Source organism: Sminthopsis crassicaudata, chromosome 2 (assembly GCF_048593235.1).
Source record: "Sminthopsis crassicaudata isolate SCR6 chromosome 2, ASM4859323v1, whole genome shotgun sequence".
NCBI classification, from domain to species: Eukaryota; Metazoa; Chordata; class Mammalia; order Dasyuromorphia; family Dasyuridae; genus Sminthopsis; species Sminthopsis crassicaudata.
In genome coordinates, this window is record NC_133618.1 from 103131034 (window position 1) to 103156639 (window position 25606).

Consider the following 25606-nt stretch of genomic DNA (forward strand, 5'->3'; position numbering starts at 1 on the left):
CTCATTCTTCTAAAGATTCTTTGATTACTGCAGCATTCTGTACTTCTGAAAGGAAGCAGTCTTGTCACATGAGTATATATTTTGCAACACAGAATTGCTAAATCAAATGAAGTCAACTGTCATTTATTAAGTGCCTATTATGTGTCAGGCTGCCATTACTGCATGAGATCATAGGGGAAAACATAAGCCTAGGAGCAGTTTTGAATCAGATATATGAGTAGATTAGAGAATTAGAACTGGAGCAAAAGTTTTATTATAAATTATTGAGTTATTGGCTTCATCAGTGGTGAATTAGCTTTTTAAAAACCTTTCCCAAAAGAACTAAAGAAACATTGGCTCTGTGTAACAGGAAAGACAATCAAATATTCTAAAGGATATATTCTCCCCTGGTCTCATACAAAATAGATCTGACCAGTCTCCTGAAAAGGGTAGAGGGCCAATTGAACCATAAATAAAAATCAAACTTTCAAATGGGTTAGAGATTATACTCAGACAGAAAATTATGGCAGATGTTAAATGTACTTGGGCAAAATTTAAGAAGTACGTCAAGTTATGTTTGTAAGTTGCACAAATATTTAATATAATTGTTGAAAAACAAACATGTGCATCCTGACTTCCCAGAAAGAATCAAATCGATAATAATAACTAGTATTTATATTGTGCTTGAAGATTGGTACAATATTTTATAGACATAATCTCAAAGGGTGAGACTGTCCAAGTTTATTGCATTGTTAAGTATCTGAGGCAGGAATTGAATTCAGGTCTTTCTGGTTCCAGGTCTGGCATTGTAATCACCATGCTATCTACTAGTTTATACATTTTAAATCTTCTTCCATTAAATGCTTTGGGTTGTGCTGTGGGAGAAAGTGTAAAATAGTTCCCTGACCTCAGTATACTATCTGGTTGAGTATGGCAGCCTATGATACGGGCTAAATGAATGTTACCAAGTAGTAAATGCTAAAGGAAATTCAGATTAGGTGGGTAGAAATTAAGTAGGTAGACAAGCAATGGTATGGAGTTAATATAGTATGAATCTCTTCCCTCCCACAGAGTATAAAGTAACTTAAAGGATGATGGGATGGTTAGGATTTTACCCTCCACAGTTGATTAAGAACACACATTTGGCAAGCATGTCTGTGGCTTCCTAGCTACTGATTTTTAGAAACACTCTGGTATTGGCCAAACACTAAATATCTCTTCCCTCTGTACTTTCTACTTTGTTTGACCTCTGTGTGAAGTAAACCATTTCTGTTCTTGCCCTGAGGAGAAAAAGCCTCTGCTCTCTCAACTCTCTCATTTCTTATGGAACATATAATAACTAGAGTACACCATTATTGTAATGAAGCTGTGATCTCATGAACTGGGTATTCCCTGATCTACATTTGTATTCAACAGATAATCCTGTCACTCCCATTTGTCAGGCATTGCTCTGAGTTTGTGTTTGTGTGTTTTCTTGAACCCTCATAGATAATCCATGACTACTGCTCTGTTAAAAATTATTAGAGAGAAAAAAAGCCAATCTTTGGATAATTAAATCCAAGGAGAAAAATGTTTTTGGAGGCAGCAACTAAGATCTACTCAAGTCAGCTTAGGTAGTTAATATAGAGCATGAGAGGAATTCTAGAAGCTGGGGTTCATAGGGTCATAGATTGAGACTTGACAAAGTGACTTTTAAAGGTTATCTAGTCTAATTCCTTTATTTTACAGATGTGGAAACTGAGACTCAAAAAGATTGTAATTTTCCCAGCTGACACAGGTTAGGGAGTAGACAAGCTGAGGTTCAGTCAGCAACTCTGCTTATCTGGATTGCTTATCCAGAGCTCTTTCCAAAGCTCTGACATGTACCAGCTCTGTAATCATAAGCAAATCACTATCCTTCTTTGTGCCACAGCTTCCTCATTTATAAAAATGAGAATATGAAGAGAGTAAAAATGATCCCTTTTAGCTTAAAGAAAAAAAAGTTTATAGAGGGCTTCTAAGAATGGTAAAAGGTTAGATTTTTGTTGTTTCCTTTTCCTGATGGTTGCTTTGTACCTAAAAAGTGTTGGACTATATAAGTAAATGGATGGTAGCAGTCTGTTGTTTTCTAATAAATGGTAAATGCCTTATGACTTGGACTCAAACAATAAACCTCCCACCTCCTTTTTTGCTTCTTCCCCTCCTCTTTCAAATTGAATGAGTCACAGAAAAAGGGAAGTGATAATTAACCCAAACGTCTATGTCATTTATTTATGATCACTTTTAATTAAATATATGAGTTTTTCCTGCACGAAAAGTTTGCCAATTGCTTTCCTATAATCTTTAATAAGAAGAATATAAAGACTGATGAAGCAGACCCTGATTCGCTTTTATTGCTGTAAAACCACCATGAAGGAGGGCCCATATTTCATAGATTTAGAGCTGCTAGGGAACTTGGATGTCATCTAGCTAAATCCCCTCATTTTACAGATAAGAAAACTAAAGCCTGTCCAAAATTAAATACAGATACATTGCCCCTGGCATAGAGCAGAGTTTAACTGTTGTAATAACAGCCAAATATTTCAGAAGAGAATAGTAGAATATTACAAAATTGGAGAATCTAGAAGACTTAGGACCTTTAAAACTGCAACAGGAGTAGGACAGGTAAGTAGGTGCTGCTTTCTTCTTTTTAGGTAATTTGGTTCACAGTTGAGTTTTAAAAACAGAATATATTGCCAACATCCATTATTACATTATATTTATTTTCATAACTCAGGGAGATAGAAACTATTATTATCCTTATTTTTGAGGAAATTGAGGCAGGCAGAGGTTAACTGAATGGCTTGCCTATGGTCACACAGGAGGAGCTAAGTGTCTGAGCCTGGATTTGAACTCAGAACTTCTATATTCCAGGTCCAGTACTTTATCCACTGTACCATGTTTATAGAATGTCCATGGAAAGTTTTAGAGTTACCACTTTCTTACCCTGTACTATGATCTACTTCACTGTTTATTGGTTTATTAATAGTCTCATTAAAGTAAACTATAAGGGAGACATTTTATAAAATCCCACATCATATTCTAGTATTTCTTGTATCCTCTTCCTATTAATCAGTCCCAATATACTTTTTAACAAGTTTGTTTTTCTTTCCTTTTTGGAGGGGGAGGAAAATGAAGTAAAGAGCAAGATTCATTAATAGGTGAATAAAAATGTGCCTAAATGTGCTTACTTAGCAAGAGACACGGAGATCAGCTTGTTTAAAATAAAGCAAAACAAAACAACTTTTAAAGGAGAATTGACTCTTATTATAAATTTAGAGCTATTTAGGGCCTTTGATATCATTTAATCCCAATTCCTCTTCCTTCTCCTTCACCTCCATTTATAGTCAAGGAAATTGCTGCAGACCATCAGAGACTTTTTCAAGGTGACATAGGTAGGAAGTCATAGAGCCAGAACTTTAACTCAAAGCCTCCAGTTCTAAATGTATACTTTTTCACATGTAGTCTATAATGGGTTGGGGGTAAATCACTCTATAATGAGTCACATTATAATGAAAAAAATCTACAGACTTTCAGGTCTTTTTTGAAAACTTAAAAAAAATGAACCCAGGGGAGTAAGTTGTTCCCTGTTCAAAATAAAAAGAGGAAGGAAAATGACCAACAAATATAGTAGAGGAGGAGGTTTCTCAGATTGAAGTTTCAGGTGCCACACGACCTCTGAATTATTCTGCTGAACTGGAAGAAGTTACATTTAAGAAATCCTGGCCCTTTTCCCCTTTCAGCATTAACCTTGTGGCTGAATTGTAGGGTGTTGCCTCTTAGATTCCAGAGGAAGGTAAGAAGGGTGGTGTGAGGGTAGGGAGGCTGGAATGGACTTTCTCTGTGATTTCAGACTTTGGCCCCATTACAGGTACATTACCTCATGAGAAATGGTTCCAATTTCCTTCTTTCACCTATAGTTTACCTTCAGGCTACTTTACAGGAATCCAAAAAATCACTGCTGGATCTTTGTCCTTGTGAGTAGTCAAAAATTAGGAAATGGGGACCTTCATTAAAATGACTGAAACTGCTCTTCACTGAAATGAGTGTCAAATATTTAACAGTCAATAAATATTTACTACCTAATCTGAATTAGAAGACAGCATGGTGGCTCAGAGACCTGGGCCTAGAGTTAGGAAGACCAGAGTTCAAATATGATCTCAAGATCCTTACTAGTTGTGTGACTGTGGGCAAGTCACTTAACCTGTTTACCTTAATTTACCAGAGAAGGAAATGGCAAACAACTCCAGTATTTTTGCCAGGAAAACACCATGGATGGTACTGGCATTCATGGATTACAAGGAGCAGAACACTACTGAACAACAACAAAGGAATATATTTGGGCCCTCTAATTATTGGCCCCAAGGATCTTACCTTCTAATTGGTTAAATGACATGCACATCTAAAAAGCATCACTAACAATTTAATGTTTTGTTTTTATCTGTATATATGATTTCATGATTAGTGTGGAATATTCCCAGTTTAGAAATAGCCCCCTACTAATGCACTTTAGCAACTCCCCTGTAAATTACCCAATTTAACAAGCATTTATTAAGCACTGCTATACACTAAGAAGTATATTAGAAACTGGCATACTGTGACATAAATGCCATTATAGGGTTCACATTTTACTTGTGAGGAAATAATCATGAATAAGTCCATATAAATTGTATATAATTTCCCAGGGAGATCGAGAAGGGAATACTAATAGCTGAGGAGATACAGAAGGTAAGAGGAAGCAGCATTGAGTCTTAAATGAAGAGAAAGATTTCCCAGAGTCAGAGGTGATAAAGGGGAGAGCATTCTAGGCACAGGGAAGAAAGTGTACAAAGGCATAGATTGTCCTTTTCAAGAGAGGAAGCAGAATAGTTTGTCTGGAATGTAGAATGAGGGAAGGAGCAAGGTGAAATCAATCTGAAAGTAAATTGCAAAGTTTTCAAAACAGAAAAGTTTGTATTTTATTCTATTATATATATATATATATATATTTTTTTTTTTTTTATAATATTATCCCTTGTATTCATTTTTCCAAATTACCCCCCCTCCCTCTATTCCCTCCCCCCAATGACAGGCAATCCCATACATTTTACATGTGTTACAATATTTGTATTTTATTCTAGAAGTTATAAAGAGCTATGGAAGTTTTTAAATTGGAAGAAGAGATCATTTAAATTGGGGTATTGAGTGTATATGTGTGTGTGAGGGGGATGAGAGAGAGAGGGAAGAGGGAGAGAAAGAGAATGTGTATATGGTATTGTGTGACTGGCTCGGATCTGTGGTTTTTTTTGTTTGATTGTTTGTTTTTTACAGAAATGACTGGGTCATGGAGTGCTTACTTAACCTGCCCATGCATCTACTGCTAGTATGGGTCAGAGTTCTCAGAGTTAAGCCCAGATTTCCCTGACTTCAAAATTGGCCCTCTAGCTCTATCATCATCATCATTTATGTAGCCCTTTTACAGTTTTCAGAGCATTTTGCTGACAACAGTTTTGTGAATTATCAACTCAAGAATAATTATCACCATCAATAGGTGAGGAAATCATATGATAGTGGAATGATGCCTCGACTCGGAGTCAAAAGATTCAGGGCTTCTATGCTTGTTTGTTATTTAATGGTAGCATGACTTGGGCAAGTTGAGTCCTGTCTGAGCTTCCATTTCTCCATGAGGAAGATGAAGTTATTGGAATAGAAAAGAGGGACAGACACACACACACACACACACACACACACACACACACACACACACACACACACGGTATTGTAAAGGTAGACAGGGCAAAATTTGGAAGCATACTGGACATGGGAGGTGACAATGAGAAGTTGAAGATGACTCTAAGATGAAGAAAGATGAGAAGGATTGGAATAAATGCTTTGAAGAGCAGAATGGTGAATTATATTAGGAAGATGAGCAAGAAATGTGGGTTCACATTTTGGATCCAGTACTTTCTAGCTGGTTATTCTGGGCAAGTCCCCTAATTTCATCTATTAAATTCCTCTTCTTTATCTGTAATATAGGGATAATAATACTTGTCTTGCTTACTTTGAAGGTTATTCGTAAAGAATATTTTATAAATTATAAAGCACTATTATAAATGTAAATCAATATCTTCATTATAGTTTAGGACCAGATAAGTACCAGATACTGTCTTCAATACCAGATTAAGGATTTGGGACTTTTGTCCTATAGGGAAAGAAGGAAAGAAATAAATGTTTCTTAAATGCCTGATGTCTGTCAAATACTGTGGTAGGCACATTAGAAATATCTCATTTGATTTTCACAGCAAGCCCTGCAAGGCAGGTGCTATTATTATCCTCATTTACAGTTAAGGAAAGTAAGCTGTTAAATGACTTGCTTAAAGTCATACAACTAAGGAAGTCCTCTTATCCCCTCTTTCTTGTCTCCTATCATTGAGACAACTTCCCCCACTCAAGTCTCTGATGAAGAGATGGCCCTTCTTGTTGTGATGGACTCCTCTGCATGCAGATCCCTGATCCTATCTGCTCCTGTCTTGTGAAGCAGGTTGCTCTTACTAGTCTCCATATTCTTACTTATTTTCAATCACTCCTTATAGAGATCATATTTCAACTCAAGATTTTCTGACTCCAGGCCCAGCACTCTATTCATAGTATCACCCACCCAATGAGGAATTATGTCTTGAACCCCTTTCCTGGTAGTTTATATTCCCTGAAGAGATCTGGAATTGAAATATTGGTACATTACTAGCTTTTTTAAAAAAATAAGTTCTCACACAGATGCCTGGCTTCTCCTGATATTCACAAATACATTACTGTAATACTCTCAGTTGAATTTTCATTTGTCCTTTAAGCTTTAGAAAAAATAAATAAATAAAGATCTTAGTTCTCTGGAGCAGAATCAAATTTTGACACTGGTCTTGCTTCCATTCTCTTCCAGTAAGATCCAGGGAGTGTTTGCTGGCTAACTTGCAGCTGGTGGGCAGCTAGGAGGATATTATCAGTCCTTGTCCTCCTGAGTGACTTGGCCATTCATGTATTATTCAGAGTCTGTAACCAATGAGTGACTTTAGAGGGGTGCACCCGCCAAAGCTAGTTACAGCTATCTTGTTCAGAGATCTGCAAGCATAGATTACCTGTCAGGTGAGGACTGAGAAGAAGAAATAAATAGATGTACCTTACAGATATTCACATTTTACTTTTACCTGAGCCATTCACAAATTCACACTTAGCACACCCTAGTGTGGTCTGTACATGTTTGAAGTAACTGAATCAAACTTCATACATGGGGTCTTATATTGGCTCATTACTCTTTGGAACACAGTTAAGAAACTTCCTTGAGTTCAGGGGGAAGTTGGGGCAAGGAGAACATAATGTTTCTACCAAGTTGGGTTTTCTTTGGTACTTATTTCCCTACTCTTGACCTTTTATGACAAATTTAGGTCACCTGCAAAACAATATCCTTCAGAAGTTGCTTCTTATTCCACCCACCTAAAGACTAGTTTTAAATACTCAAGCTATAGGATTCCCCACAGTAGTCATATATCATGACTATTGTAACTTAAAGATCATTGGATTAATAGAATTTTTAAAGAAAGGTACAGAGTTAGAGGTCATAAATAGAATCTTAGAGCTAGAGCTGGCAGGGATCTCAGAGGCCATACTGTAGTCCAGCCTTCTCAGTTTGCAGATGAGGAAATAGAGGAAGGTTGAGTGATTTGCTCAGGGTTACATAGATAAGTGCTGTGTAGTTTAATTCCCTCAATTTTATACATAAAGAAACTGATGTCTGGTTAGTCAGATTTATCCAAAAATTATTCTCAATCTGGTCTTTGTGCTAATCCACATTACCTTTCCATATTCCCAGTGAATGATGAGCCATAGAATTATGGAAATACTATCCCATAAGACCATGAGAAGTGACAACTATCTCCTTCTCCCATCTCATTTTTTCCTTTTCATGCCTTTTAGGATGGGCCAGATAAGAGAGAAGGGCTTACAGAGAAATGTGTTCTTTGGTTAGGAAGTGAGATTTTAACATAACATCCCTTGTTCCTTTTATAGCTCATCTCAACAAACTCCCTTAATATTGGTTATTAGGTATTTAGGTGACTTGGTTAGATAAAAACTGGACTTGGGGTCAGAAAGATCTGAGTTCAAATACTTCATCAGACACTGTGTGATGCTGGGCATATCACCTAATCCCTTTCAAACTCAATTTCCTCTTTTGTATGAAAAGGATAACAAGAGCACCTCTTTCAGAAGTCTGGGGTTCAAATGGGGTGACATAATTAAAGTATTTTATAAACTCTAGTTTTTATTGCATTTTTTAAAACAGTTAAGTGAAGTCAGAGGGAAGTACCTTCCCCCTTTTTAAACATAAGTTTTCATAATATGTTTCTGGTCTCGTTCTAATCTTTTCTATTATAACAAACCTAGTTGTAATCTGGCTCATTGACTCTCACCTGGACTATTAATAATAGCCTGCTAACTGATAATCCCTTTTAGTCTCTTTCCCTACTAGTCTTCTCCTTTATATTGTTATTCAGTAATGTTTGACTTTTCATGACCCCATTTGGGGATTTCTTGGCAGATACTGGAGTGGTTTGCCATTCTCTTCTCTATCCTTTATACCACTGTTTAATTAATCTTCCTAATGCATGCTTCCATTACATTAATCTCCAACATCCTCAATGATTTCTCCATTGTCCATCAAATGAACTCTAATTTTTATTGAAGACCCTGCACAATTTGGCTTCCATCTATCTTTCTAGTCTTCCACAACTTCCCTTTCTAAAACCCACAAGGATAGGGACAGGTACTGGATCCATGATTTCAATGGTTTGAGAAATTCCTGGATGAGCAAACTCTATTAATCAAATGAAGTCAGCAGTTTCTTTGCAATTTCAGGATTTAGAGACTTGCCTAGAGTCCAGCTTCTTAAACTGTGAGACCCCATATGGGATCTTATAATTAATATGGGGGTCACAAAACTATATTTTATTACCAGTAAATGTTTGATTGGTATACATATTTCTTATATGCATATACCCCAGGGTCATGTAAAAATTTCTTGGGCAAAAAAGGGTCACGAATGGAAAAAAATTTAAGGAGCCCTGGGCTGGAACATCAAGAATTGAAGTAACTTGCCCAGGGTCACACAAACATCACATGTCAGAAGTGAAACTTGAACCCTAGTTTTCCTGGTTATGGGGCTAGCTAGCTATCCACTGTACCATAACCTACAAATGTATTATTGATTACCATACACTCCTACACAAACTGTGCTTCAGTCCCACTGTATTGTTTGCCATGCCTAGAACACATTCCTTTCTTTCTTGGCCCCATGCCTTTTATTATGGTATTGTCACTGCTGGAATGCCCTCCCACCAGGATCTGTCTTTTGAAATCCCATTCCTCCTTCAAAGGCCCAGCTCAGATGTTATTTTCTCTCTGAAGTCTTCTAACAACCTTTCTTTTCCCGCAGGCTAGAAGTATCTTTTCCATTCTCTGATTTACCACTAGCATTTGTTTGTATTATATTCAATTTTCCATTATAGCTATTTGTGTGCATAACCTAAAGATTTTTCCTCAGTATAGGTGTCTCATGCATATGTTAAAAATCACACAAGATTCCCTGAGAAGTTCAAATCCAGGGATATCTTTTTCATCAACCTCATGTTTACCGTTATTAAGTGAGGGATTAAAACGGGACCGATGCACTCAGCAGAGATAACCTGCCTCTGTCATCAAGGATAACATGGGCAAAGTCACAGTGGAATAAGAATTCCTTATTGATGATGAGGCATTAAAGGTGCTTCATTTTGCCAGTGAATCTCCTCAGTAAGTTTCAGGGCTATTCAAAAAGAGATGAATTTAGCAATCCAAAAGACCAAATAAGTGAAGATTATATATTAATTAAATGCTAACTTGGTATTTATTAAGTACTTATTATGAAGTAGGGTTTAGAGATTGCTGAGGAAAGGGAGGGTAAAGAGGAGAGGTAGTCCCTATCACTAAGGATTTTGTGCTGCAGTAGACTAAATGAGATGTCCTCTGCACCACTTCAATGAATGCATGCCATCTATTCATTCCTTCTCACCCTTTTCTGCCCATGTGTTCTTAACTGTGTCTTTTTATTATTCTTTTGTCTGTAAGTCATTGCTTCTCAAGTGATGCAGTACTCACCTTTCACCCACTGGGCATCTTTTTTTTTTTTTATTGTTTTGGGTCATTTATAATATGGATAGAATACTAAGCTTGGAGCCAGGAAGTAAGTCTTGCATTCAAATTTTGCTTACAGACATTTACTATATGTGTGACTCTGGACAAGTCACTTAATCTTGTTCTGCCCCAGTTTTTCTTATTTGTAATATGGGATAACAGCAACTACACCCAAGAGTTGTGAGGATGAAATGAGAGAATATTTCTAAGTGCTTTGCAAACCTCAAATTTCTATATAAATGCTAACTGTTATTTTTATTACTAGTAGTAGTAGTAGTAGTAGTATCTCAAAAACCACATTGGTAAATAAGTAACAGGATGGGGATTAGAACTAAGGTCTTCTGATTTCAAATTCAGCATTTTTTCCATTTCTCTATCGCACCTCTGTACATTTGGGTCCTCCGTCCTTCTACACTCCTGGTCTTGACTGTGTTTGTAGATCTTTGGTGCACAATTTAATAAAATGAATAAAAAATGGTAAGTTTTGCTGTCAAAACCCATTGAACACTTCTAATCTGAACTATGGACATATTGTTTGGGTTTAGCTTTTAAGGATTTTTTTCAAATACCAAATCCAAAGATTTATGGACTTCGATGTTCTCAAGCAGATGGTGTAAATCCCTGTTTCTGCAAATTGGATGATTTTTAATATGTTTACTTTTTAAAAGGAAACCTTCTGAGAAGATTAACCTCCTAACTTATCTTTTACAAATTGGCCTGAAATAGTCATAAAATTTTGAGCTGTCAGGAGCCTTGGATCATTTATTCCATTCCCTCATTTTAAAGAAGAGATCTCACATGTTTTAAGGTTACAAAGTAAATAGTGCTGATGCTGAAACTAGACCCTAGATCTTTAACTTTGTCTAGTGCCTTCTTTATTTATTATTTTCTTAAAATAAGGTTATGTCTTTATTAGGTTATAAAAATTTCCTTTCAAATTAGGAAGTTTGTACCTGTTTTCCTTCTATTACAGGAATGGGAAAAAAATAAAGGCAAAACTGTCTTTGCAGACATAATGTTACACCACATTTGTGTCTGTGGTAGTTGAAGGAGGTGGGTGGTAGGATATGGAGCACAAGTCACAACAGGGTGGAAGACAGCAACTTTCCCATCTTTCAGTTAAGCTTTTCCAAGTTGTTCTCTTTTAGCATGGTCCGTACATGCACTGAGATCTTGCTTCCTTAGGGGAGTTTTTGATGACCTCTGGTCAGATCTCTCCCTTCTGAACTTCTAAGTCTGTACACTATTATTTGACATTTGATATTTACTGCTTTGATAGGTAGCTAGTGATTCACAGGCTTTTATTTTTTGTAATTTTCTTGCTGGAAGGTATTTATTGATCTCCTTAATCCAAGAGACACACCTGCCAGATAATTGGCCTTTTCCTCTGATGCTTTCTCATTCCAATCTGTGTGAATCAGTTCTTGGGTAGTGTGTGCCTCAGGGCAAGGTGCAAAGCCCTATTTCTGTGTGGAGTTAGATCTCTGGATCTAAGTGGAAGATATCCTATACCCCTGATTAGCAAAGTGAAACCTGGAGAGTGATTTGCCCCAGATCACACAGTCCAGAGTCAAGATCCAAACCCAATTCCTGATCAAAGATGCAATAGTTTTTTCTCTTCACTATATTGAGAAAGGCCTGGATTTCTATTTTCTATCTCAGTTCTTTAAGATGGACTCTGCTCCTTGTAAAATTCCTTCTACTCCCATTGATATATGAATTCCTAGTTCAGTGATTAGAAAAACTGACTGTCTCAGCCTTTTCCACTGCTATGAGAGGTGGAAGTAGAACCAGGAAATAAGGACATGAATAGGCCTGACCCCAAACACATTCCTCAGGTTTCCATTCTCTAACACATTTGGCCTGTGGCACAACTTAGCCACCCTTTGCTTCATGTTACATAGCAACACCTGTTTGCCAAAGGTGGGACCTCTCATGAAACATTCTTGTGCCCCTACCATGAAACTTAGCCCACAAAAGATCTAGGAATAAGTTTTAGGTGCAGAACAAGATTCTAAGATATTTTTCTAGGAATATCATTTCCCATGCTTAAAGTTGCCTTTCCCCCCCCCCCCTCAGTAAAGACTAATCATCTGTTTCATATTCATTTTGGATGTGATTGATTGGCCAAGAATCTAAAAAGAATTAGATTTTAAAATAATTTTGCCATGGTAGCATCAGGATACAACCACATCACAAGTCTAGCCATAATTGCAATCCCTCTTTGAGAGAAAGATGTCCTATTTTCTGTATTACCTGCCCCATATTCTAGCCAACTATGAAGAAATAGATAAGTATAGTCCGATTTTTTTTTTTTTTCATAGAAGTCCAGAATATCAGAGCTGAATCAGCTTTGGAGATTAGTCCACCTTCCTCAATTTACAGATGAGGCTGGAAAAGGGTGAAATTTTCATTTTCTATTGGTCATAATGAATCTTAGAGAATGAAATTTAACTGTCCCCCTTTTGAACTCAAAACTATTTTTTCAAAAAACCTAGTCTTTTTTATGTTATAATTTGCTATACAGAGGCAGCTAGGTGGTACAGCGGATAGAGCACCAGCCCTGAAGTCAGGAGGACCTGAGTTCAAATCTTACTTCAGACACTTAGCACTTCCTAGCTGTGTGACCCTGGGCAAGTCATTTAACCCCAATTGCCTCAGCTTCCCCCCCAAAAAAATTGCTATACAATGAATTTTGTGAAAATTACAGTTGGTATTTCAATTTGGTAAATTCAAAACTGGCTGAATAGCTAGACTTTAAATCATTAATAATGATTCTATCCTGATTCCATCTGTAGGTCTCCACTGGATTGCCCCAAGGGATCTGTGTTGTTCAATATTTTTAATCTATTCCTTTGAATGAAGGCTATGCTACTCTATGTGCAGATGACTTAAAGCTAAGTGGAACAGGTAGTGCTTTGGCTAACATAAGCAGGAACTAAAAAGAAAAAAAATCTTGATGGTCTAGAGCATTGAGTTAAATCTAATAAGATGAAACGTATTAAATATAAATTCATACATTTGGGTTAAAAAAAACTTGCATATAATAGAGGAAGACATGGCTAGAGAACAGTTCATTTGAAAAATATTAGTAAGTTTAGGGTAGATTACAAATTCAATATGAGTCAACAGTGTGATTGATATGTGTGATTTCCAAAGAAATTAATGTAAGTTTGGTTCGTATTTAGAGATCATAGAACCAGAGAGATGGTAATAATCTCACTGTATAAGCAAACACTCACAAAAGGGTACATGGGAGGGGTCAAAGTGGAGAGAAAAACCATGGAATCTTGAGTGGAAGGTGGAGGGAGGTGGTTATGACAACTGGGAATGCTGGCAGGCTGTGTGATGTCTCTTGAAAAAGGTTATGGGTGGACTTGATAAGTTGCTGTATGGATAAGGGTGTGGCATTGGCAACTGTCCATTTGCAACTGAAAATCAGGTTTTTGTAGTCTGTGGACTCTTGCTATCATACTTGTCCTGTACTTAACTATTTTGACCGTGATTTCCAACCTTTTTTTCCCTATTTTGCAACAAACAATTTTGTTTGATATAGGTTTATCTTAATTGGATTAAAAGAAATATAACTTTGGGCTGAGAAACTGAATAAAGGACATTATTAAAGACACATGATTATAAAAGGCTAATCATGGATTGAGAGTGGAATATAATTGAAGGCTAGTCTCAAGATTTTACTAGTATGGGACAGCTAGGAGGTATAGTAGATAGGACACTGGCCCTAGAGTTAGGAGGACCTAAATTCAGATCTCACTTCAGACACTTGACTTAGCTGAGTGATCCCAAGTAAGACACTTAACTCAAAATGTTTTGTTTAAAAAAAAAAAATTGTACCAGAATCTCCAAAGAATTAAAAGAACCAGAGGAATGTACCTCTGGTATATTGAATGAATCTCTTTTGAAAGATTTATGCAAAACATTCACAAGAATTATGCAGAAAGAGATGGTACAAAGAAGTCGCCGTTTGTACTGGTATAGTATGTAATGTAAACTTCTTGAGAGTAGGGATTGTTTCATTTGTATTCCCTGGCCCTGGCAAATGCTTGGCACATAGTAGAAACTTAATAAATATCTACTGATTGATTGGGAGTACTGGTATCTATATAAGCATAAATCCAGTAAAGTATTGAATAAAAATTAATTTGCAATATCCCTTGAGAGGAAAGGGACTATTAAACTAGGACTTTAGAATCATTATGCTTAAGAAGAAAAAGAATCAGAAATTATTCTATCTTTAAAAAAAAAAAGTTGCTTTTTCTCATTTTAGGATGGAACTAAGGAAATAATTGCACTAAATTTTACCACATCCAGAATATATTTGGTTGGAGTATTGTTTTCAGTTCTGGGCATCACTTTTATGAAGGTCAGTGATAAGTCAGAGTGTTTCCACAATGTTGAAACCAGGATGACAAAAAGCCTTGAGTATGACCCATGGGCAATTGAAGAAACTGGAAATGATTAATGTGAAGGAAATTTTAGGATAGAAATGGAAACAAAAGCTGCCTTCAATTATTTGAAGGATTATGAAGTGAAACAGAGGACAGACTTGTTCTACTTGGTCCTAGATGGTAGAAGAACAGTAGTTTCGGCTTGGAATACTGAAGTAAAAGCTCTCTTGGAGTGCAATAGGCTGCCTCTAGAACTAGTGAATTCTCCTACATGGATAGATATTCAGGACCACTTGGGGAAGGAATTCTTGCTTACTTAAAGTTTGGATTAGATGCCTTCTCTGGTTCTTTCTGAGTCTGAAATGCTGTGATTATTGTTAAAATGATTGTGTTATAAAATAAGTGGGGAACTATTTCCATTTAAATAGGGGCAGGCTTTGCAGAAAATATATGATTTATTTATATATATATATATATATATATATATATATATATATATATATATATATATATATATATATATATATGAAACTAGGGAGTTAAAGGGTAGAAGGCTTTCCAGGTTTCTGGTCAGGGTGTTGAGGGTGAGGAAGGTGAGGCATAAGTGGGATAAAACAGCTCCCCCTCAAAAAAATGAAGTCTCAGGGAGAAAGGAATAAATTCAAGGAAAGAAAAGAAAATTGATGTAGGGAGGTTCAATGTGATAGGAAGGCTTAAAATTGCGATGAATTATTTGATTTTATGTTCATTCACCAATTTGGAAATGATATAGTCAGACTAGTGGAAAGAAAAACAATTTTTAGCTTTGGAGAAATGACTGCAGTTGTTTAAAGTGTTATGAAAGGTAATGAGATTTAACAGTGTGGACGATGAAGAAAGGATAAGTCTGAAAAGTTTTAATGGAAGACATTGGATATGAATATGACCAATTAGTTTTATGTTTTGTCCATTTCTTATTTGGAATCTGTCCCCTTTCAATTTTTACCAGCTGAAGGTAGGTGCTGAATTTTTATAAGCCTCCAAGTGTATATGAATCCCATCATATTTCAGCATTTTGGCTGTCCTTCTCTGGACCTTTTCAATATTACTGATGTTTGGATGTTCAGGAAATGAACACCCAAAAGTTTACCCTTTCAAGAATGTTGTAATGTAGTAAAAGCATTCATCTTTTTTAGAGTACATAAAGCTACTTGGAATGAACCTAGTTTTCCCTCCTACTCCTTCTTTAATGTTTCCATTCCCATGCCAAATACTAAATCATCCCAGACTTAGTATACAGATCCACCACATGCTAGGAAAAAAGAAAAAGCAACAGCAACTACTTTAATTTCAAAAGGATTATTGAGAATGTACCTGGATTTCTCTTTCTGCCTTCTTGCTGACTAGAATTAGAAGAGAATTAAAATAAGTTACACTTGGTGTTCCTAAAAACACTCTTATTAAACTGTGGTGCTCAAGTGGTTCATGATTAGTGTGTGGTTGGTTTTTAGGTTTATACTTACGCCAATGGTCTTTAACGTCATTGAAACCTTTGTGGAAGGGAAAATATGTGTGAAATGTTTTTGTTTATTTCAGGAGCATTAATTCTGGAGAATTACGTAGTCTAAATGATTGTAGTCTATAGTGTGGGAAGGTAGGGTGAGGGGTTTATATTACTTCTCATTACCTCCCATACTGCTCCCTTCTTCCTCTATTAGAATATAAGCTCCGTGAGGGTATGGACTGACTCGCTTGCATGTATATGATTTCTAGCATTTAACACAGTATCTAGAACATACTAAATACTTAATAAATGCTCTGTGTGTATATGTGTGTATGTATGTCTATCTCTTCCTCCCCCTCTCTGTCCAGGACTAGGGCTACAGCAAGATTTCCATACCACATTTAAAGTAATAGGAAGCTAGTAGGTCCTTACATCTAAACTTTTCATAAATACTGAAAGTGACTTGCTCAGGATGTTCATTTAGTAGCAAGATCAGAACTAAAACCCACAAATGAATGAAGTTTTTTGCCTCATGTGCTCTGGTTTGTCGTATTCACTTCATTTTCTCTTTCAGGGGTAAGGCATGCAAAATCAAAAATTACTTACTGAGTACCTACCATAATCTGTTTAAAGCATTTTATTAGGTACTGTTGTTGATACAGAGATGAAAACGATATGGGCTGTGTCCTCAAGGTATTTATAGCATCCTTCTCAGATTACTAGAGCTAAAACAAATCTCTCAGAAAGATTTTTTGTAAACCGTCACCTCCTTGTCTACTTTTTTGTTGTTTAATCATGACTCCATTTGGGTTCTTCTTGGCAGATACTGGAGTGGTTTGCCATTCCTTCTCCAGGTTTTTTTTACAGATAAGGAAAGTGAGGCAACTAGGATTAAATGACTTGCCCAGAGTTACATTAGTAAGTGTCTGAGGCCACATATGAATTGAGGTTTTCCTGATTCCAGGTGTCAGTATTCTATCTACTGCACAATATGCAGGAGATACTTGCCTACTTTTACTGAGATATGTCATAATATGAACTTTCTCCTTTTCATCACCAGGTTTCTTTATACTTTCATTAGTGCTTTCCTCTTTTTTTGTAGTTCATTCCTTCTACTGTGTCCAATTCTTTATGACCTATTTTCCATTGTCTCTCAACATCTATCCAAATTCATGTTCATTGTATTCATGAAACTTTTTATTCATATTGTCTTCTGCCAACCCTTTTGTCTTTTGCCTTCAGTCTTTCTCAACTTCAGTCTTCTCATCTTTTCATTATGTGGCCAAAATATTTAAGCTTCAGTTTTAGTATTTTACTTTTCAGCAACTAGGTTGAAACAATATCTTTAAGTATTGATTAATTTGAGCTTCATGCTGTCCAAGGGGCTCTCAAGAGTCTTCTCTGCACTATGACTTTCAGAGTATCAATTTTGTGGTGTTCAGCATTCTTGTAGTGCAGCTTTTATGGTCATACATTGCTACTGGAAAACCATAACTTTGACTCCACTGACCTACTGTCCCAAAAGAAATATCCTCTTCACCTAAGCTTTTCTTCCTATCTATATTGGACTTCTCCAAGACCTTGGAGAATTCTACTTCTCCACGGGTTCCTCTACTTATAAACTCATTCTAGTCTTCTAAAAACAAACTTCCTTCCATCCTTTGAACTGGCTTCCCACCCTCTAACTCCTCTCCAGCTGTAGTCCTAATCCCTTTCCAGTTTGGGTCTTTAGGCACTTTTCTTTCACACTTGAAGCTCAACTCTTCCTTAGTGTTTTGGCCTTCACTGGCCTACAAAATCAAAAGCCTACTGAGATTAGCTAATCCCACATTGAAAGGAGTTTTTCCATTTCTTATTCTTTGATTTTGTAGCCCTGATTTTTCCTAGAAAGACCCTTTTTTTGCTCCCTCAGTTTCTATGATTATGACTTCCTTTCTTTGACTATTCTTTTTCTCTTTTTTCCTCTTTCCACCTCCAAAAACCCTCCCCATATAAAGTTCTGAACATGGTCTTCTCTTGGCAATTTCATTTCTTCCCAAGACTTGGGTCAAATCTCTTGTATCAACCCTGACTTCTCTCCAAATCCCTGGTTTTCATTTCCAATATTTCTTTATTGGCATTCTGCAATTTCAATTTTAACATGCTCTAACTAAAAAAAAAAAAAAAAATTTTCCTCCATCATTTTCTCTCCCCCTAAAAATAACAATAAGAACTATTCCTTTTTAAGGGTTGTGATGGATTTGGAGTTAAGAAGAGAGACCTGTATTTAGATCCTACCTCAGTCTTTTGGTTAACTGTGATTGATTTGGGCAGGTCACTTAACCTGTTCCAGCCTCATTTTCCTTCTCTCTAAAATTAAGTATTAGATGTGATGGCTTCTCAAGTTCCTTCTATCTCTGCATTGATCCTATGGAGTTGGACTCTTTCTATGGCCTACTAGGCCCCTTCTAGCTCTAAAAGTCTGATGAAGTTTCTGTTCATGGTACTACTATTCCTTCAAATATCTAGGCTATGACCCTTATCTTGGATTTTTCTCTACTTCAACCCCCTCTCTCTCCCTTGCTTTCACTTAAGTGACTTGCCTAGGGTTATACAGTATTAGGTGTCTGAGGCCAAATTTTAACTCTGGTCCTTCTGATTTCAGGGCTGGTACTCTATCCATTGGGCCATTTAGCTAAACCCTAAATTATCTTTTCAAATTTTTTCCCCTTACAACTCTCTGTTCAGAGCACAGATTTCAGTCAAACTATACTTCTTGGAATTCTTCAAAGAAGTGTTGTGCTGTCTTACTTTTAAAACTCATGAAGCTTTTTCTACTTAGAGTGCCTTTCCTTATTTATATTGAATTTCATTAAAATTCTTCTTTATCGAATAAATAGAAGAAATTATTGGAGATGAAATTTGATATGAAAATAAAGTTTTTTTTCAAAAAGCAAAATATTCACATTAAAAAGAAAAGACTGAAGAAAAATCTGTCAAAATAAAAAATCAAACATTTCTGATAAGAATGGCATGTTTAAAATCAGTGAGGAATCTATTTTTATAAAAAGCAACAAACAGAGGCCATTAAGAAGACATTAATAGGCATTTTTCAAAAATAGTATAGTCAATAATACAGATAACTGTCAAAAAATTTCAAACACTAATGAGAAACAACTCTGAAAAATACTATCTTACAATCAAGTTAAATCCAACAAGCATTTAAATAAGTGTCTATCTATTGAAATGTTGAAGAAATAGTGACAGGGCTTTCACTGATATGGGGAGCTTTTGGTTGCCAAAGTTCCTGCTATCAATGCAGGTCACCACCCTCTCTGAAACTTTGTACTGTTAGAGAATTGCTTACAGGACTGAGAAGTTTTAAATGATTTGCCCAGGCAGGATGTGTCAAAGATGGAACCTGAACCCAGATTTTCATGGCTTTGAGGTCACTGATAAAATATTGTCTCTCAAGTGGGCACAATAGCCAAGATATTTTAAAAATGATAAATTAGTGTTTGCAGAGATGAGGTAAAATAGGTGGAGGTGTGAGTTGTGCAACCTCTTGGGAAACAGTCTATCAGTGCGCAGTCAAAACTTCTGCACTGTTTGTTGCCCTTTAGTTCAATGATCTCACTGTTAGGGCCAGACCCTAAGGATGTTATTGAAAGGGAGAAAAAAAGGCCACTTGTAAAAAGATATTCAGAGTAGTATTATTCACAATAGCAAAAGAAACAAATAGACTATGTCTAGCATTTAGGGATAACTAAACAAATGGTGTGATTATAATGAAACATTAATATGCTGTAAAGAAAAACAATGAAGAATCTAGAAAAGAATAAGGGAAGACAGAAAGTGAGACATAGGAAAAGAATTTCAGAACAATAATGTGTTGTATATATGAAAAAAATATTTGGGGAAAAAAAACACCACACAGAAAAAAGCTCAAAAGGACATAGGGAAACAAGATATTTTTGTTAAAGGTAATAGACATTTTAAAATGATTATAATTTGGAGTTTATAGTTTATATTCAGTGGCTGAAAAAAATTTCAAGTCATGTATCTCTCTGAATTCAGATAAGCATATGTGAGACTCATACTCTACTAAATTCAACCAATATTATACACTTACAGGCACTGAAAATATGAAAGTAGATAAGCCATAGAACCTGGCACGAGGATTTTGCAATTAAATAAATGTAAAATTTATTTAATTGACAAAGAAACAAGTCTGAAAGTTTTGTGTTCACTTGGGAGTTTGTAGATTCAGTGTTGATTGAAGCTCATTAGTAAGAAGTTTCTTTGAAGCTGATGCTAATAAGCCAGTCTGTGGCAACCCCAGAAGTAGGGTTCCAAACTTTAGTATCTGCAGAAGCAATACTGGCCTGGTTGATTTTAGTTATCATTGCCTGGCCTGTTGCCTCTAAGTCTCTCTCTCTTGGAGAACTGGGGGTGGTTACATCAGAAAAGGATTTCATGGGTGCTTGGTAACAGTGACAAACTGGTAGGGAATTGCCCACCATCTTGGCGGCATCATAGATGGTCATCACCTATGTGCTTTCATGACAAAAGCTTGCCCCTCCCATGGGACCCATGGCAACATAACCCTGCTGTCAGGGATGAGAGTGGTGGGGAGCTTTTCATACACCAGCTTGTAGTCTGGCAGTAGCACTCCCCAGTTGAGTAGAACCCTTCCAGCGTGGGTTGAACTTGCCAGAGCTTGTGCTGTCCTGGCACAGCCTTCAGAAACCCGTGCAATCTGATTTCTACAGCCCTGCCTAGACGACAATCTGCACAGACAATCTAGGTGTAGCTTCAGTGCCCAACTAGAGACACCTGAGCACAGCATGTGGCAGCAAACATATAGGTCTGTTCAGGGAAATTTCTTCTAGGTGAATTTCACCTATTTGCTTTTTAAAAAATGTATTTATTTTTGTGGCAGATGACATGCTGTGAAGGGGGGAAAAATCTAGCTGTAGTTTATTTTGCTAAATGACCTTACTTTAAGTGCTTCCCACTAATGCTGGATACAACAGGAGTCTATTACTAGTTTGGAAAATGCTTTGCAGTAAATAAGACAATTGTCATTTGTAATTTTAAAAGAAGATGAACTGAATGTTCTCCAGCCCTGGTTTAGACCTGGCCTGGGTGACATGTGGTTGACACTATAGATGGGTTAATCTGCTTACCTAGGATTTGCAGTGCAACTTGCTAGAAATCCAGTAATAAGGAAGATGCACTTCCTTTAACAGTGTTTAAAAAAAAAATCATAGATGTAAATTTATAGGAGGGTCCAATAACTGTCCCTGTACTGTAGGTCTCCAAATTTGAAGTCAAATTTCCAAATGTTGACAACTCTTTTGTGTGAGGAGAGTATAGATAGGGAAGAAATTTGGGAGAAATTATATTCAGAGGAAAATGCCTCTTGAGAGTTGTTCTTGCTTTTGTTAATAAAGCAAGAGTGATACTTTTTGTTTTGATATTTGCACTATTTACCTAAAAGGGTTGTAGCTAGGATAATGTAAATATCAAGTAATAACATTGGCTTAATTTGTGGAGAGCCGAGGGTTGCCGCAGAAGTCTTGCTGAAGTTGTAAGTTTCCTGGTTTACAACTGGGCTCAGACTTTTGGGACGCTCTGTATAAGTAGTGAAGGCTTTGCAGGATGCTTTACATACATTCTCTCAGCAAAGTCCTGTGTGAGGGGGGTTATTCTATTCCAGTCGCGATGTGAAATTGAGCAGTTGTTGGTTGTTTTTTTTTTAACATCCTTTTTGAGAAAGCAGTTTCCCAGTCCAGGCTGTGTTGAGTCTTATTTAACCTGCCTGGCTCCGCCACACGTGGACCGGATGGGAAATGCTTGTGCTTGACGGGTAGGTTTCTAGGAATTTCTCCAAATCCCAGTGGACCAGTGGCACACGGCGGCGGAAGGGCCCTCTGGAAGCCGCCAAGAAGCGCCCCTCTCCGCTTCGGCCTCCCCGAACATTTGGCTGCGGCGAGCGCCCTGATTTAGGATGGTCCCTCTCCGGGCGCAGAGATTCGCGCCCAGCCATCCTTCGGCCACAGATTGGCGCCCGGGGGAGGAGCCTCTCCGGGCCCGCCCGCCGCCCCAGGTGCAAGGGCCCGCCGCTCTCGTTATCTCCGACTGGCAGCAGCCTCCGCCGCGGCTCCCCGAGTGCACTAAATAGTGAATGAGCGCCGGCTTCCCCCTTACCTGGCGGGGTCTCCCTCCCCAGCGCCGCGCCACCGGGGAGGGCTCTCCTTTTCATGTGATAGTAATCGGAGACTTTTCCGTTACATGAGGCTCCCAACAAAAGATTGTAATTCCACCAGCTTTGTTTAGGAAGGTACCAAGCGCGAGGCTCGCCTCCCCCCTCGGGGCGGCCTCCGTGGGGAGCCTCCCGCCGGGCCCCTCGCGCCCCGTCTCCGCGGCGCGCCTGCCCGGGACCAGGCCCCCTCTGCATCCTCTGACGGCTCCCGCTTACGGGAAGGGCGGCCCAAGGTGCAGTCTCCCCCCGCCTTCACGGTCCCGTCTCCCCCGCACCCCGGCCCGGTGGTACGGCCTTCCTTTCCTCTACAATGCTTTATGCTAATCAAGTGACATCACCACTAAATACACAGTGAGTGGCTACTGATTAAATTACAAACCCACGGCCGCAGCAGAAAGGTTGGAGGAGGGAGGTGTGCTCCCGCTGCCCCTGGAAGCTTCGGAGGGGACTGGTGAATGGGAGTAGCATGCTTGGCTTTTTTTTTCTCTTCTACTTAACATTTCTTTAAAAAGTAGGATTTGGCGCCCGGTGGACATTTTTTTTTAACCCCTCTATTTGGGTTGGTCATTAGAAAAAAAAAAATTCTCAGCTTTAAGCTGGGTCTCCTGAGGAAGAGGAACAAGGAGGAAGCCCCGGGTCCAAGTGGGAAATCCGCCTTGGACCCCGCCGGATTCCCCTGCAGCCTCCCCGCTCTATCGCCTGGACGCGCTTGCCGGGTTCTGCAGACGGAAGCCTTATCTGAAGGAGGTTCAACTTAAGGCAAACCTCGGGGGGCACCAGAAGCCCAGCAGCCCCCGCGGAAACTGCTTTTCTGGTGGTGCTGCTGTTGGATGGATGTTGGAGGGGGCAGGAGTGGAATTTTCCTGCAGCAGTCCATCGGGGGGTTACACTGGGCATAATGGAATTACAAAGAACGTCCAGTATCTCAGGGCCCTTGTCTCCTGGGTATACTAGTCAGGTGCCTTACAATTATAATCAGCTAGAAGGAAGGTTCAAGCAGCTCCAAGGTAAGCCCCCACCCCCACCCCCTTTTTCTCCTTAAAGCTTTGTCTTAATGTGATGCTATGTTAGGGCGGAGTGTTCTGGATGCTTTATTTATGCCATATGGTATATGATCCTAATGAAGATCCAAGCTGAAACTGCTGGGCAGACCGTGTAATTGCCACTAGTTGTCAGGGATCTTCCTTCTTTAGTACATATTCAAACCTAATCTTAGAAAAGTCAAATGCTTGGTTAAGGGCTTCCCTTTTCTTTCTCTACTATCCCAGTGGCCCTCCTGGTTGGCAGGTATCTGCCTGTCGGGCCGGTTTCTTATTCCCCTCCTACCCTTCTTCCCCCTCCCCCCATGCAAATACTCTATTGGTATGCAGCTGTCTGATACCTAACATCCAAACAAACTTACCCTTTCTCTCCCACCCCCACTTTGGGGACTGCTTGAAACATTTAAGGTGTTAAGGGGACTCTCTCTGACCCAATGATTTAGAACAATAGCAAAGTGGGGGAGGAGGAGGGAGTGGTCTTTTTGTTCCTATAGCTTCTTTAAATTACAGTTTTGACTTGGTGCTTAATCTTGGAATTTTAACTCTTTTGATGTATTGTGTGTCTATGTATGTATGTATGGTTGGTTGGGGGGGAGGGTTTGGGTTGGAAAATTGGAGGATCACAATTTTTTATCCTGTGACTCTTCCTGTCAGTCTTTCCTGATAGGTAATTGATTGTGATAGTCACTTCCAGTAATGTGCAATGGATTTCTTAACATTATCATTTTATCAGGAGACTAATACTGAGAGTTGTATTTTTGACTTTTCTGCAGAGGAGATTGCACAGGTTTACAAAGATAGGTGTTTGTATATGAGATTAAGTTGGTTTAAAAGCCTCCACAGAGCCCGCTACAGTTGTAATTGAATGGCTGAGATGGAGTTTCTGCCCTGGCTACACCAATTTTAATATTCCCTAGACCTCTAAACTGAATTAATGGACTAAGGCTTATATATTATGAGGCTTATAACATGAACAAAAGGATTCATAACTGGGAACAGAAAATCTTCTTTCTTTGAATCTTTGGAATCAGTAAATAGGCCCAGATTGGATCAAATGCTAAGAAAAACTAGTCTGAATAAATAGTGTGTGTTTCTTATTCTAACTCTTCTCATTGCCACAAATGTGGTTCCTGTAAGAAGGAAGGAAGAAGTTCTGCTCTAAGAATGTTGTTCTGGGAGAGGTTGGGGGGAGGAGGAAGAGGGAAGGAATATTTCATTCATAGGTTTATTTATCTTACGAAATAGCTGACAGTAATGACATAGCTGGAGGAGAGAGAAAATGACAAAGTTAAACATTTGTTAGAATATCCAACATTCTTTGGCTAATTTACCAAAAATAAAGCTTTGAGATAGACTTGTTAGGGAGAAAGTATATGTCTTCTCTCTCATTCTGATCAAGATCCCAGAATTCAGTTATTTTAAGTAAGCAAATTGGATATGCCATCCTGGATGGCTGTGGTTTGGTCACTACCTTTTGGATTTAACCTAAGGGGCCTCTGCAACTTTAAGTTTCACAAACTGGTTTCATCCCCCTCTTTCTCACCTCCAACCCTAAGCTTATTTTTAGTTTTTATTTTATTTTCATTATTAATGCCCTGGAAGAGGAGAGAAATGTGTCCCTTTTCTTTTTGGGGCTGAGCGCAATGTGGGGAGTCTGTAATGCTAGGTTGGAAAATTAATGATCTTAAACAGCAGCTTCCCATTTGTCTCTTTAGCCCTCCCATATAGTAAGTAGTAGAAGCCTTTGGCCACCCATCCACCCCCCCCCCACCAAAAAAAAAAAAAAAGAAAGAAAGAAAGAAAAAAGTAAAACTTGAGAAACTATTGGAAAGTTTGGGGAGAAATTTGCTTCTGTCTACCCATAACAAAAGGCTGTTTATTCTTAGGGAGGGGGTAGTTTGAAGGGTGGGGCCTAAGCACAGGAAATATCTTCAATTGTCTAAGCTATGTTAGATTGAGATTTAAAAATATAGACCCAGGTTCTCAAAGAAAACCCTATTTCAGGTTTGGCTGTGCTTTAAATTTGCATTTTTTGGGAGGTGACCTTTGTCCCCTAATTTAGCACCAGATAAGTCTCATTTCTAAATATTGTGGTTTCTCTGTGCTAGGAGTAACAGAAGTTTACTGCTAGTGTTTTCTGGAGCAGAAACTCCTTGTAGTATTGAGAAAAGATGTTTTTATGAGGCAATTACTATTTAAATAGTGGGAAACATAAGGAACCACTGGTGAACAATAC

General features: G+C 38.0%; 1 protein-coding gene across 3 annotated transcripts in view; it reads left to right on the plus strand.

Annotated features, from left to right (window-relative positions):
• The window catches only part of SPTBN1 (spectrin beta, non-erythrocytic 1), a 254615-nt gene that overhangs the window by 86697 nt on the left and 142312 nt on the right, over positions 1 to 25606 (plus strand). Inside the window, exon 1 of one of the 3 annotated variants that reach the window (XM_074286940.1) lies at positions 22720 to 23337. The exons of the other annotated variants lie outside the window; for them this stretch is intronic. Coding sequence (XP_074143041.1) covers positions 23229 to 23337 — 109 coding nt within the window. The 5' untranslated portion in view covers positions 22720 to 23228. Of the gene's footprint in view, positions 1 to 22719; positions 23338 to 25606 lie in introns of those variants that run through there. 3 annotated transcript variants of the gene reach the window in all.